General features: G+C 35.3%; 1 protein-coding gene across 1 annotated transcript in view; it reads right to left on the reverse strand.

Moving 5' to 3' along the window:
- The window catches only part of PALS2 (protein associated with LIN7 2, MAGUK p55 family member), a 54383-nt gene that overhangs the window by 13391 nt on the left and 25382 nt on the right, over positions 1-15610 (reverse strand). Inside the window, exons 4-6 of the mRNA XM_068972894.1 lie at positions 15323-15550; positions 3268-3399; positions 240-339 (exon numbers count right to left, since the gene is read on the reverse strand). Of these exons, the coding sequence (XP_068828995.1) occupies positions 240-339; positions 3268-3399; positions 15323-15550 (460 nt within the window). The remainder of the gene's footprint in view (positions 1-239; positions 340-3267; positions 3400-15322; positions 15551-15610) is intronic.

Here is a 15610-nt window from a genome sequence, read left to right on the forward strand (position 1 = left end):
TTCCCAGGGTTGAGTCCTACAGAGCTGAAATGGGCAGGGGTGAGCTGAGCCACTGAATTCTGATATAATACCAGCAGGTGGCAGAAAGGGATCAAAAAGTTTATTTTTGAGAGCGATACAATGAAGCAGATATTGACTCTAGATATATTTTAAATAAATTAATCTGCTAATTCAGATGAAAGAGGCAAGAAAATGTGGCCACAAAGGGCTACTTATACTTATTGTGTCGAGTTTGTCACCTGAATTATCCCAGTCTCTTCTAACAAAGGCCTTTCTCTTCTCTTCCAGGAACTGGCTTGGAATGAGACCAGCACTTCCTCCCTCTTTTACATGGCTAGCCTAGAATCAAATTAATGAATTGTATATGTCAGTGACTAAAATTTGAGACCACATTCTAATAAGCAGGACAAGCAGAAGTCAGTTAAAAAAAAAATGTTTGCTCTTAAGTAACGGACCTTGATATTTAAGTCCATGGCACTGTCAGGATACTGAAAGAACTTGGTACTGAGGAATCAATGGGCACCTAATCAGAGTGCCACCTGGTAGTGAAATTTTAAGACCAAAATACAAAAGCATACAGGACCTTTAAATTACTAATACTTTCTTATTTATAACACTAAACTAGTGGGAATGGAAAGGAATAAATGCTGTTCTCTCTATTAGCACTTGTTAGTTAGGTGTTCACTATCATATTAGTCCTACTACAATGGTATTTCCTGAGGCCAAATCAAAGGGGGTGCGGGACAGACAGCACTGGGAGAACAGAGTGGAGGGTTAATTCATGCTGCTAGGAATCTGAATATCCTGAGAGGAAGACTAAGTTTAAAATGGGTAAAACTTCACCTACTTTGCTCATTATTAGAGAAATGCGAATCAAAACTATAATGAGATATCACCTCACACCGGTCGGAATGTCCCTCATCAAAAAGTCTACAAACAATAAATTCTGGAGAGGATGTAGAGAAAAGGGAACGCTCTTGCACTGTTGGTGAGAATGTAAATTGATACAGCCACTATGGAAGACGGTATGGAGATTCCTTAAAAAACTAGGAATAAAACCACCATATGACCCAGCAATCCCACTCCTAGGCATATACCCTGAGGAAACCAAAACTGAAAAAGACTCATGTACCTCACTGTTCATTGCAGCACTATTTAAAATAGCTAGAACATGGAAGCAACCCAGATGTCCATCGACAGATGAATGGATAAAGAGGTTGTGGTACATATACACAATGGAATATTACTCAGCTATAAAAAGGAACACATTTGAGTCAGTTCTAATGAGGTGGATGAACCCAGAACCTATTATACAGAGTGAAGTGAGTCAGAAAGAGGAAGATAAATACCATATTCTAGTGCATTTATATGGAATCTAGAAAAATGGTACTGAAGAATTTATTTACAGGGCAACAATGGAGAAACAGACATAGGGAACAGACTTACGAACATGGGAGAGGGGAGGAGAGGGTGAGATGTATGGAAAGAGTAACATGGAAACTTACACTACCATCTGTTAAATAGATATGGGAATTTGCTGTATGCCTCAGGAAAATGAAACGGGGCTCTGTGTTGGGCTGGAGCGGCGGGATAGGGAGGGAGTTGGGAGGGAGCTTCAAAAGGGAGGGGATATATGTATACTTATGGCTGATTCATGTTGAAGTTTGACAGAAAACAGCAAATTTCTGTAAAACAGTTATTCTTCAATAAAAAATAAATTAATTAAAAAAAAAACAACTTTTAAACTGAAACCCAAAGTATTTCAAAACAGTGGCTGGAGAACTGGCTACTAGAGACAGTGGCTTATCGCACAATGTTAGGGACTTTACCCTTACAACTAGAACAGAAAAATCCAGTTATTATTTTTAGCAATTAAAATCTTGAAAAATACATTTTGAGTAACAGATGACAAAAATGCAGGAAGAGACAGATAGATAATGCTGACAGGGTTAGAAGAAAACTAAGAGATGGCATTCAGAGAGAAGGGGGTAGAAAAGAAACTTGGGAAAGTTCAACAAAGGAAACCGCCCATAGAAAGCAGATATTTTTAGATGAGAGTTCTAAGAAATTCAATCGAAACCTCTTGAACTCATGGATTCTGTTTACTCGTTTCTTAGTTCTCTCACCACACAGTATACTTATACGTTATAATATCTTAATTTGAAGGACATATTAGTAAGATTGTTCTTACTGTTATCATTCATCCCCCCCTCAGAAGTCAGTATAACTTATTAGAGTTAATTTGAGTTACTAATGAAAGTTTAGTTGCTCGGTGGTATCCGACTCTTTGTGATCCCACGGACTGTAGCCTGCCAGGCTCCTCTGGCCATGGCATTCTCCAGGCAAGAATACTGGAGTGGGCTGCCATTCCCTTCTCCAGGAGATTTTCCCGACCCAGGAATTGAAGCTGGGTCTCCTGCACTGCAGTCAGATTCTTTATGGTCTGAGCCACCAGGGAAGCTCTGAGTTTCTAATATCTCAGTTTAATTCAGAGTTCGGTGTGGATCCCAGGTCCTTCCCACTTACACCTTGCTCCTTAATGAGACTCTCTTTTACTTTGACAGTTTAAGGAATTTTAGACTTTGTTTCTCCAGTTCTGGTTGTTAGTCTCTGTAAACAATTACAAAAACAGACTTATTACTGCTGCTAGAGACTTCTGAAAGCTGTATTAGTGAAAAGGAAAAACAAGAAGACTATTACACACATCTTCTGAAAAATGGAGGGGAAAAGACAGTGGTCACACATATCCCTTTTTATATACACAGACTTTAATCCAAAACCAAACAACACAGATGATAACGCAAACCTCCAACTCTCAATAACTGAGGTGGGCAAATAGATTCAAGAATTAAAGAAATTAAATTTTATTTGTCATGAACATACATACAGTGAGAGGAGACAAGAGGAAGACTACTCTACCCACAGTAAAGACTTCTAGTTAAAACAAACACTGAAAAGGGATGACCTCAGGGGAGTTGTTCCTGCTGAGTACTGTATTTTACTGTAATCTTATGTGGAAGAACCGACTGGTCTAGTCTCTAAACAGGCTAGTTAATACTGAATTTATTAACAGCTGCTCACAAAGTCCCTCTCAATTTGGTCTTCTGTCCACAAAATTAATAGCCACGAAGCAGGAGCTGTTCATGCAGGGAAAAAACAAATCACTGAAACAAATAATAATACTTTCCTCCTGAATATTCAGATATTGGTCAGATCTAAGATTGAAAATAAGAAAGCAGGTGAAGAAATTTTGAGAAGTGTACTAACCTGCCACCAGTTTGGGTCTTCTCTGTTCACAATCTGAAGAATTTCTCCTTTTGCAAACTTCAATCCTGCTTCTTTGCAGGGTATCAGGTTATCATTGTATGGATTATAATCAAAATGACATTTCACAAATACCTAAAACACAGCACAATTAAAAATACTAGAAATGTACCATTTGTCCCCGGATTTTGGAAATTTTTTCAAAGCACTGCAAATTAATTGATAATGTAAATGATAATGTATTTAGCACTTCAACTAAGGAACTTGTTTTTCTTGAATGTAAAGTTATTAGAACATTAATAATTTGGTATCAGAAAACAGGAAGTAAACATTAGTACACCAATAAATTTTTGTTTCTATCTTTAACTTCTAATCTCAACAGTTTAACAACTGTTTTCTTCCACCTTTCTTGCTTTCTCACTTTCTCCCAATCTTTTCACATGATTGTCCAACCAACAGTGCATAATTTTTATGCAAGTAAATGCCAGTTTCTAATGAACATCCTGAACTAATATATGCAGTTAGGTCATATGTTTCAGATACAGTAGGAATGACTTTTTGAAAGGTTCCTAAAGCCAAAATTAAACAATAAAGGTTCATGTTGAAATCAGACCTGAAATATAGTAACTTTTTTTTAAAAAAAAACAAACTTTCATCCCTGTTAATAACATATATTTTTAGTCACATAGATTCACACTGGCCAAAAGTTGTGAGAAAAATAGTTTTCTGGAATTATCCTGCTTTGATGTAAATGATCAGCATCAAATTAATAGTAAGACAAATACTAAAAAAAGCCTTGAAGTTATTTTCCAATTTAAATTCAAATTGGAATGCAAATTTCTTTAAAATCTGTTTTATTAATAAAACTATGTCAGTTACCATGGTTAGTTATGACCTCTAATATCCAAAATATTTAGTTTATTTAATTTTGAATTCTAGTTAAGCATTTTCAGTATTCAATGGCAAGTTCAGACCAATTACTTTCTTACTACAGATCTTTTCCAGGCATATTTATAGAAATTTAAATTTTATCTTCTAGAGAACTGACTAAGCGTTAATCAGCAGGTAAACTAACGAGCAGGAAAACACAGTTAGTCAAAATAATAATGTTGCTTTCCTATGTTTATCATACTTCTATAAATATAACCAAACAGGATATTCATATAGCACAAGTAGATCCATTACATTATTAGTGTAGTAAAATGTAATGTGATAGATGCATATTAAAATAATTAAAAAATAATTAAATTTGAGACATGACAAAATTTTAGTTATTTACAATTAGATGACTTTGATAGAAAGCATTCAGAATATTTTCAATACCTTTTGAAAGGCTAAATATTAATGCTTAAAAAAAATCAGTAAGCCAGTAATTTTTTTCCTGATACGCAATTTTAGAAATACCTACAAAGCAAGCATACAAACAGTATTATAATCACTAAAATGTGACAATTGGCTAACCTGACAATGGCATGCAGCTCAGTGCTTTGGCAATGGATAAAACCCAAAATGATTAAGTGTAATTAGGTAAATTTAGTTGGCTAATAAGACAGAAACATGGAGTACCACAAAATGTCCTGGAATGACACCATACCTGATGGACGTGTGCTGGATGCCTCTCCATACTGATGCAACTCTAAAAATATATTTTTGATTGCATAAATAAAGCCAGACTTTAAACTGATAATAAATTAAATAAATATAAACAAACTACTGGCCCATTTTCATTTCATTCACTTGGTAAAGCAACTACTTCCCTAATTAAATGTCCAAAGGGTATAATACCTGAAAATTATAAATGATAGAAGCAAAAGTTAATGGAGATGAAGTAAAGATGAAGGAGGGATATGTAAAAGTTGTAAAAAAAAAATACTTGGATACTCCTTATTTCTCATAAAAGCTGTACTGGAGGAATAGTAAGAGAATCCTATCATCTAACCATGAATGTGTCTATTGGTCTTATCTGTGGGTCAGAATATACTTTGTAACAAAAGGCTTAGACTTTCTCAGTTAGCCCAAATTTCAAATATTCACTTCCCTACTCCCATCAAATGGTGCTGGAAATATCATTTGTGAAACAAACCACATCTCTTAAATGTAAATGATTTCTAGAAGAAACAATTCTCATTTTTCTCATTAACCAAATTAGTTTTGGGACATTACTCTCATGCTCCAAACACTCAGATTATATTAGTTTTACTCTGACCTTTGAAAATTTGTCTGAAAAATCAATTAACCCCAACCTTTGATCTAAACATTCTGCAATGGCCTTTAAATCATAGAGATTTGACTAGATTTTGTACAATTATATTCTATTAAGCACATTTAAAAATGTTTCACTAATAAGCTATGGATGTTAACTGTTTATTGGTTAAGAAGTGACTAAACACAATCTGCTAATATATTTCAATCTCATATTCTAATCACTAACAGAGCTAAGTGATCAACAAAGGAGATGGAATAGAAAAAAGAAAGTGGCTTTGAAACCAGGAAGCAATGTTAACCTCACTCAGAGTATAAAGATAAATTAAGACTATATTATAGTAACATTTTCCTCCCATCACATTAGCAGGGATCCAAATATCTGACAACATTCTGTAGATAGGAAAATGCCAATTGACCCACAGTCCTAACAGGTTGGTGGAAGAATTGATTTAATCCCTTGAGAGGCCAATGTAGCAATCAACAGCTATCAAAATTACAAAAAACCTCTGACCTAGTAATCCATCTCTGGGAATGTACTCAACAGCAGTGTTAACTCAGATATATGTAAAATGACTTACATAGAAAACTATTAACTACTGATTATTTTTTAATCACAAGTGATTGGAAGCAATCTAATTGTTTAACAATAGGAAGTGAGGACTAGACTGGTAGTGGATTAGGAGAGAGATTTCAACTGAATATGTATTCTTACTTCTTGACTTTTAGAACCTTCTAAATGAAAACTAAGGTCTTATGGTAATCAAAGTGAGAATAAAATGACTCCCCCTTCTGACTAAAATGAAGTAACAAGGACCTATTCTCTAACCTGAGACAACTAAAATATTGGACAAAATATATGAAATGTTTGTCAAGACATCAGACTACAAAGACAGTGATCCTTAAAAAAATGGAAACAAAGAAGATGAACTTTACCACTGTCCCAACTAACTGCAGAGAAAAATTTCTAGGTGCAATGCAGCAAGGGGGACTCTAAGTGGAAGCCTGATAGTCTCCACCTTGAGGAGGTGAGCTGAGTGACCAGGGCTATCAACGTGGCCACAGTGCACAAAAAAGAGCAACAGTAAGGAAAGATTGCCCAGAGAAAGAACTTGAGAACTGTAGAGGACTCCCTCCAGGTTCGGCTGAATAATCAGGTAAAGAGCAGCATTAATGGGCAAAAATATCAGAAGGTCATGTAACGTCAAACAGTTTCTGCTATCACCATTGTGAGTGAAAAAACTTCATAATTCATGCCTGCAGTGTAGGAGACCTGGGTTTGATCCCTCGATCAGGAAGATCCCCTGGAGAAGGAAATGGTAACCCACTCCAGTACTCTTGCCTGGAAAATCCCATGGACAGAGAAGCCTGGTAGACTACAGTCCATGGGATCTCAAAGAGTCGGACGTGACTGAGCGACTTCACCTTCATTTTCTTTCAGTATTCAAAAGTTTTGCCCTAGACTTAGTCTTACTCTGATTTCGCCTAACAAAGCTTATAGAACAAAACCTGAAAGGGTCTGACTGCTCCCTTATAACTATTCTAGAACAAAGCTTGAGAATACTTCTAAGAATAAAAAAATATCAGTACTCATTAAGATAAAATTCAGATCTGGCAGCCAATCAAAAATAACCAGGCATGCAAATAAGCAGGAAAATACAATCTAAAATACGGAGAAAAATAAACCAGTGAAGAGTGACACAGAAATGACAAATAGGACTGAATTAGTAAGCAAGGACATTAAAATAGTTATTTTTAACTTTACATATTGTAGCATATGTTCAAGAAGCTAGAGGAAGGATTCGACATGTTAGGTAGAAACATGGCAGATATAAAGAAAAAAAGATTCAGTTCAAATTTCTAGAGATGAAAACAAAAATATCTGAGATGAAAAGTATACCAGATATAATTAACAGCAGATTAGACATCTTAGGGAAAAAAAAGAATAATAAATGTGAAGACATTGCAATAGAAGCTGTCCAACATGAAAAAGGGGGAGAGAATAAGACTGAAGAAATGAAAAGAGTATCAGTGAGCTACGGGACAGCTTCCAGGAGCCCAACATGAATAGCTCATGCATCACCAAAGGGCAGGAGAAAGTGAGGAACAGAAAAAATATTTGAAGTAGAAACAATAAAAAAAAAAGGTCCAAATCTAATGAAAGAAACAGTTTTTCAACAAACAGAGCTGGAAAAATTGGATACCCAGATGCAAAAACAGAAACAGGAAATCCAAACCAATTCTTTGATTCGTATCTTATACCCTAAACAAAAATTCAGAAAAAATGGATCATAGAACAAGATGTGAGTATACAACTAAAAGTGAAAATCTTTATAACCTTGTGTTGTACAAACATTTTTTTTTACACAGAAAAAAAGCATGATTCATTAAAAAAAGGACTAATTAGACTTCACCAAAATTAAGAACATCTGCCTTCATATTATACTGCTAAGAGAATGAAGACAAGTCTTCTCACTAGGAAAAAGTCTTTCTAAATCATAATTCCGATACAGTACTTGTATCAAAACATAAAGAACTCTCAAAACTAAACAAATGGAAAAAAACAACTCAATAAAAAATGGGTGAAAGATTTGAAGACATTAAAGTTGTCATAACCATGGCAAATAAGCACATGAAAAGATGCTCAATATTAGCAATTATTAAGAAAATGCAAATTAAAATCACCATAAGACACCATCCACCCTTATAAGAATGGCTAAAATTATAAAGACTGACCATACCAAATGTTGGTGAAGACGTGCAATAATTGCAACTTTCATGTAATGTTGGTGAAAATGTAAACTGGTACAACCACTTTTGAAAATAGTTTGGCCATTTCTTTAAAAGTTCAACATACAACTATCAAATGACCCAATACTTCAAGTCCTAGGTATTTACTCAAGGGACTTGCATGTAAATGTTTAGCATCTTTATTTATAATAGCCCCAAACTAGAAACAACAGAAATGTTCACTAGCCAGTTAGTGGATAATCCAACTGTGGTTCAGCCATGTAATGGAATACCACTTGTCAATAAGAAGGAATCAACTACTGATACACAGGAAAACATGGCTAAATCTCTCAAATAATTATGTTGAATGAAAGAAGTCAGATTTTTTTTTTAAAAAAAGCAAAATCAAAGGATTCATGTTGTATGAACCCATTTATATAAAAATACAGAAAATATAAACTAGTTTATAGTGACAGAAGAGCAGTACTTGCCTGGCATGAAGGTTGGGATAAGGAGCAGGCAGGAAGGATTACAGTGAACCCAGGAAAACTTCTAGGGGTGACAGATATGTTCACTATCTTGACTGTATTGAGGGTCTCATGTGTACATAATATGTCCACATTCATTAATTACATACTTTAAGTGTATGCTATTTCTATGAACTTTACCTCCAAGATATTTTTAAAAAGTAAAAATAAAAAATCAAAGTACTGACAAAATAAAATACTGTACAGAAATATGCTGTGCCTGTGCAAATGGTAGCAGTTAGTAGAAGAAATCAAATGTGAAAGGCTGGAGAAACATCTCCACCATGACCTTGGTCATAAATCAGAAAGAGGCTGGTAATTCATTTGGGAATGTGTTGGCTGAACGTCTCAAAAGCACACATACAAATAACATATTTTGAAATCAGCAAGGAAACTATACATTTGGTTTAAAAAGCTCTGAGGGGCAATTCATACTCCTATACGGTAAATAACCATACGTGGGTCACATTCTGTTAGTATAAACAAACAAATAAACCTACGCTGAGCTGAATCATACTAATAATTCTTAATTTACACTACACTTGAGTCATTGGTCCATGCAAGGTCTGCTTTTGTTTTTTAATCTTGTTGGTTTTAATAATGGAATAAACAGTCATGAGCTTACCACATAAAACAGAAGCTAGAAACCTACACGGTCCTCCTGCCCACATTCCATTCCCTTGCACTGCCCTGGCTTCCCCAAACTCAAAGGTAACCCTCATCCTGAATCTTGTGTTCACAAATTCTTTGCTTTCCTTTTTGTAAGTTTTATTAAACCTATATATAATCTTCAAAAATACACAGCTATTTAAAACTTTTAAAAGATAGTATTATGCTATATGCATGTGCTCTTTTAGGGAACTGACATGCTTATCAACATGTTTCCAGCTACACAAGTACTGCTGTAAAAAATTACATGTCTTAATATGTGGAAACTTTCAGCCTTGATGATGCTAAACCTTTTGCCCCCCCAAGGTGGTTATACCAACTTACACGCCACCAGCAATGTAGAAGAGAGAGTCTAGATTCACATCTACATTTTTTTGCAACTGAATGGTATAAACTGGTATCTCACATTGTGATTTTACCTATCTCTTCGCATGTTTACTGACCATGTATCCCCTTTTACTTGATTAGTGTACGGACAGTAAACAGGAACACATTTTCACGTATTATCCCTATGAATTAACACTTTCACTGAATAGTCTTTTTCTCACTGAAAGACATATCAGCTCTGTGAGATATCAAAGTAACATATATGTGTAGATCTCTTTCTGAACTCTCTCTTCCACTGCGCATTCTGTCTAATCCTATGCCAATACCACATATATTAATTCCTACACATTAATAATAAGCTCCTATTTCTGCTTTTCTGCCTCAAGTGTCTTAGCTATGCATCTTATCAAATACCAAGAAAAATCTTATTGAAATTTTCATTGGAATTTAACTGAATCTACAAGTCAATTTGAGGAAAATTGATATCTTCATAATACTGTTTTCCTGTCCATGAACATGATATATCTATTTAAATCTTAATTTTTTTGTGCATGGAGGTGAATATTTTTATTAGGTTATTTCTAGACATAAATGTGACATTCTCTATTATAAATGATGTCTTAGTTATATCTACAGATGTCTGCTGATGGCATATATAAATGAAACTGACTTTTGTATATTAATCTTAATTCAAAGCATTCTGCTAAATTATTTCTAGTAATTTATAGTTCAGGGAGGGTTTCAGTTAAAAAAATATTATTTGAAAATAATGTTTTATGTTCTTCTTTCCAAATCTTCTGCTTTCATAATTATTTCTGCCTTCTTGTGCTTATGGAATTTTCCATAAAATATTGAACATAAATGGTACTAATGAACATCCTTCTCTAGTTCTTAATTTTTTTTAACTAGGCAATGACATTATTAACCCTTGCTTTAAACTTTATGTTCTGGTTTCTTTGGCTCAATTAACTGCAAACAAATAATTGTGTACAAACAAAAATTTAAAAAGCAGCAGTGCCCAAGAGCCTCAGAACTTAAAATACTACAGGTTTCTATATTTAACTACATCCTAAACAAAATTTTTTAGGAGTCAACATTCTTGAAGTTTCTTTTCTTTCTTTTTTTAAAGAAGTTCTGTTTGCCTCACTGTTGGAAGCCTCATCAAAATTCTGAACAAGATCACTCTCCTTCCCAATAGCAAGTGCGGCTTTCCACCCAGCTTCCGCCAGGATTCTGAAAGCTTGTTGACACCAAGCTGGTCTAAGATTTGGGTGGCTTTTCTGTCAGGAGCTTTGTCTCAGCACAGCTGGTAATGGATTGCTTCCAGAAATGTTTGAGCATCAGGACTGTTAAAATGAATCATCACTTACTGGTTTGCAAATATACTTACCTCTTTAAAATCAGAGATAACATTTATTCTGAATTTTTTTAAAAGAGAATTGAAGATTTTTTTTATCATCTGTTAAAATAGATATCTGTTATATCATCTGAGGGTGGTTCCTTTTTACCAATGCACAAGTATGCCTGAAGTTTGGCAAGTTTCTCTTTATGGTGGGTTTTTTCCATCTTGGGAGTGGAAATGGGACTTCACAGGGGCCCTGGGCTTGGCACTCAAGTAGTCTCAGAAAGACCAGCTTAAAGTCCTATTCCTAATTTTTAAAGAGAAATGCTTCTAACAGTCAACTATTGAGAATAATGTTTGTTTTAGTTTTTTTTTTTTTAAGTAAGATTAAGGAGGTTCTTTCCTGTTCCCAATTTACTAATCTTAAAAGGCTGTGGTACACAATGGAATATTACTCAGCCATTAAAAAGAATACATTTGAATCAGTTCTAATGAGGTGGATGAAACTGGAGCCTATTATACAGAGTCAAGTAAGCCAAAAAGAAAAACACCAATACAGCATACTAAGGCATATTTATGAAATTTAGAAAGATGGTAACAATAACCCGTATGCGAGACAGCAAAAGAGACACAGATGTATCGAACAGTCTTTTGGACTCTGTGGGAGAGGGCGAACGTGGGATGGTATGGGAGAATGGCATTGAAACATGTAAAATATCATATGTGAAACGAACTGCCAGTCCAGGTTTGATGCATGATACAGCGTGCTTGGGGCTGGTGCACTGGGATGACCCAGAGGGATGGGATGGGGAGGAAGGAGGGTGGGGGGTTCAGGATGGGGAACACATGTACACTCATGGCGGATTCAAATAAATGTATGGCAAAACCAATACAATATTGTAAAGTAAAATAAATAAATAAATTTAAAAAATCATGAACAGGTACTGAATTTTATCGAATTTTCTACTGATATTTTTCTTCTTTAATCTGTTAATTTGGTTACATATATGAACTTTCTAACATGAAACTATCCTAGCTTGGACACGTTATATTATCTTTTTTATATATCATTAAATTTCATTTGCTAATACATTGTTGAGAATTCTTACATGTACATCCTTGAATGAAATAAGACAAATTTCTTCATATTTTTGTTATGTGGCTCATAATGGCCTTAAAGAGAGAATTCCCATTAATTTGGCCTTAAATAAAGAGATGGAATTTTAAAGTCTTTGGAAACCTACATACATGTAAGCTGGAGAACTTCAGAATTAGCTGCAATTTCTAACCCCTCCTGGTCTTCAAATTTAAAAATATAGATTTTGTGGTCTCATGAAAGATTTTGGATTTTTAATAAGTGCCTCAAATGATATTGATAAAGATGATCTATTGACCATGCTTTGAAAGACACAACCCTGGTATGAAGACCTCCTGGCTTCCATCTGCTCTCATGGCAGTTAAGAAATAGAGTTGGTGGAGCTTCCAGTTAGTGAAAGAGCAGCAGAACTGGAGAGGCTAAAAGCCCTTGCTTTCCATTAGTGTTACTCTTATAAGAGGAACACAGTGTGCCCAGGACAGTCCATTCTAGTATAATTAGTAATTATTCCCCCTTTCGCATTAAAAATATCCCAATTTGGGTGTGTTTTATCTCTCCTGTTGGAAGTTTTCATGTTAGTCCCTTCTTTTTTTATGGTAAGACAGGTCTGAGACCGGCTCAGGCTTGGATGGAAGGTTAGACCTTCCCCATTTCAATGCCTTCTCCCAGTTCTGAAGGCTAAATAAAAAGCAGATTTTGAGAAGGCACAAGACAGAGAACAATGTATGTCTAAAGACAGGGCTAAAGATCCTTGCATTTCACGTATTTCAGACCATTCACCAGGTGCAGTTTCTACAACGGGATTTGAGCCAAAGCCCTAGCTACTGATATTACAAAAAATTTTCCATAAAAGTCCATTATAGTCATGGTGAGCTGGTAGGAATTCTGAAGTTTGAACCACAAGGGGTTAAAAAAAAGGTCTAACTATCACAACTAATGTATAATTTTTAAAAAATAAATAAATATTAAGTCCTACTTTTCCAATACTTAGGTGCCAACTGAGGAATAAAGCTAGTCTGAGGGACTAGCTATTTAAAATGTCTAATTTCTAATGCCATTTCTCTTATGATTATTTTCCTTGAAAAGACAAGGTCTCTATCCTTTATTTAAACAAAAGTTCACAACAAGCCTGTGTATTTTCAGAAATCCAATTTACATGCTAAAAATTCATGACTGACTATTCTTACTCTCCCAAAGAACAATATAAAGCAGGTATTCAACACAGGTTATTTCTAAGACTTTTACAGAAATAGACATACTAGTCTTTTAAATTATCATATTAACAGTATTAAAATAAGTATAGTGGCAGCATCTTATGTACAAGACCTGCAGTTTTACTCATACCTGGAACAAATTTCTAGAAAACCTAAATAACTGAATGCATCTAAAACACTGATAAATATTTCCTATGTCTACATTATTTGGATTTGAAAACCCTCTCAAGTTTCAACATGCTTATCTTAAGTGTTAACTGTTCCTTTGCAATTATCTCATCACTTTTTCCTTCTTTACCATTTCTTTGGAATTACACCACCACCTCATTACCACCATCACAACAACAGCAGCAGCTATGGGCTGGCGTGCAGCTATGGGCTGGCATGGGCTGGGCTGACAGGTGCTGCTGAATTAACTTCTTTGATCCTTACAGTAATCTTTTGAGAAAAGAAATACTAACTATACGGATGAGAAAACACAAACAGAGAGGATAAACTAGTAAGTGGTGGCACAGTTATTTGAAACAAAGCAGTCATCACAGCCTTCCTAAGAACTGCCTTTCACAAATTACCTCACACTTTCAAAAATCTGCTTCCTGGCTACACAATCTCATCTCTCTTCTTTTTAAAATTCACTCAACATAATGAGGTTAGTGACCACTGTCATTAAAACACTGCCATGCTTAATAATCTGTTTTACCTAAAAATCAGTTACAAAACGGAGAGCAAATGGTACAAACCAAGGTGTGTTCAAGATTCTTTTCAGTTTGGACCCATCCTCTCTTTCTGGCCTCATTCTCTGTTTAGCCCATCACTAGAACACTAAGCTAGAGGTGATCAGGACTACATGCTTATTTTCCTCTTGGAACATGAGGAACATGAGGGCTTGGAACAGGACATGTGTCAAAACTGTTTGCTAATTAATGACAAAAAGTCTTTAAGGTTTTTCTCATATTAGCTGCAGGTTACCGAAATGCTAGGGTCCAAAAATCACTGCACAAGGTGAGTTTAAGCCAAAAAGTTGGCTTAACACTCAACATTTGAAAAACTAAGATCATGGCATCTGGTCCCATCACTTCATAGCAAATAGATGGGGAAACAATGGAAACAGTGAGACTTTATTTTTTGGGGCTCCAAAATCACTGCAGATGGTGATTGCAGCCATGAAATTAAAAGACGCTTGCTCCTTGGAAGAAAAGCTATACCAACCTAGACAGCAAATTAAAAAGCAGAGACATTACTTTGCAAATAAAGGTCCATCTAGTCACAGCTATGGTTTTTCCAGTAGTCATGTATGGATGTGACAGCTGGACTATAAAGAAAGCCGAGTGCCAAAGAATTGATGCTTTTGAACTGTGGTGTTGGAGAAGACTGTTGAGAGTCCCTTGGACTGCAAGGAGATCCAACCAGTCCATCCTAAAGGAAATCAGTGCTGAATATTCATTGGAAGGACTGATACTGAAGCTGAAACTCCAATACTTTGGCCACTTGATGTGAAGAACTGACTCACTTGAAAAGACCCTGAAGCTGGGAAAGATTGAAGGCAGGAGGAGAAAGGGAAGACAGAGGATGAGACGGTTGGATGGCATCACCAACTCAATGGACATGAGTTTGAGCATACTCTAGGAGTTGGTGATGGACAGGGAGGTCTGGAGTGCTGCAGTCCATGGGGTCGCAAACAGTCAGATGACACAACTGATGACTGAATTGAACAGAGGGTTCATGGTATTCACAAAGAGATTTCTTAAGTAAATTCCTTTTGAATAGTAAGATAATATTGTTTAAAAATACCAAGAATTCACCCATGACAAAATAAGGCACTTTAGAACAATTAAACCAGACAGTTTTTTCTCTTCTCTTTAGCCAAAAAGTAGCAACTGGTGGTTACATCCAACAGTGTCATTTTTTAAAAAAAAGGATTCTTAGTATTAGCATGAATTTTATTACTAACCTGTTGAGGAATAATGGTATCTCTATAGCTTGGTAAAATCTTCAGGGTGACGCTTCCACTAATATTTTTCAATAATTCTTGTAATTCCTTTGGGTTGTTTCCAACTTCATGGCCATTGACTTCTTTAATGATATCTCCCACATGAAGCAGACCCTGACGGTCTATCATCCCTCCATGGAGGATTCGGGCGATTACCAGATCATTATTTTCAACCCTAAATGTTACACCCTGAAGAAAATAAGTAATGGAATTACTGATTTTAGGTTTTTAGGAAGAAATCGTAAATAT

The sequence above is a fragment of the Capricornis sumatraensis genome, chromosome 5, assembly GCF_032405125.1.
Source record: "Capricornis sumatraensis isolate serow.1 chromosome 5, serow.2, whole genome shotgun sequence".
NCBI lineage: Eukaryota > Metazoa > Chordata > Mammalia > Artiodactyla > Bovidae > Capricornis > Capricornis sumatraensis.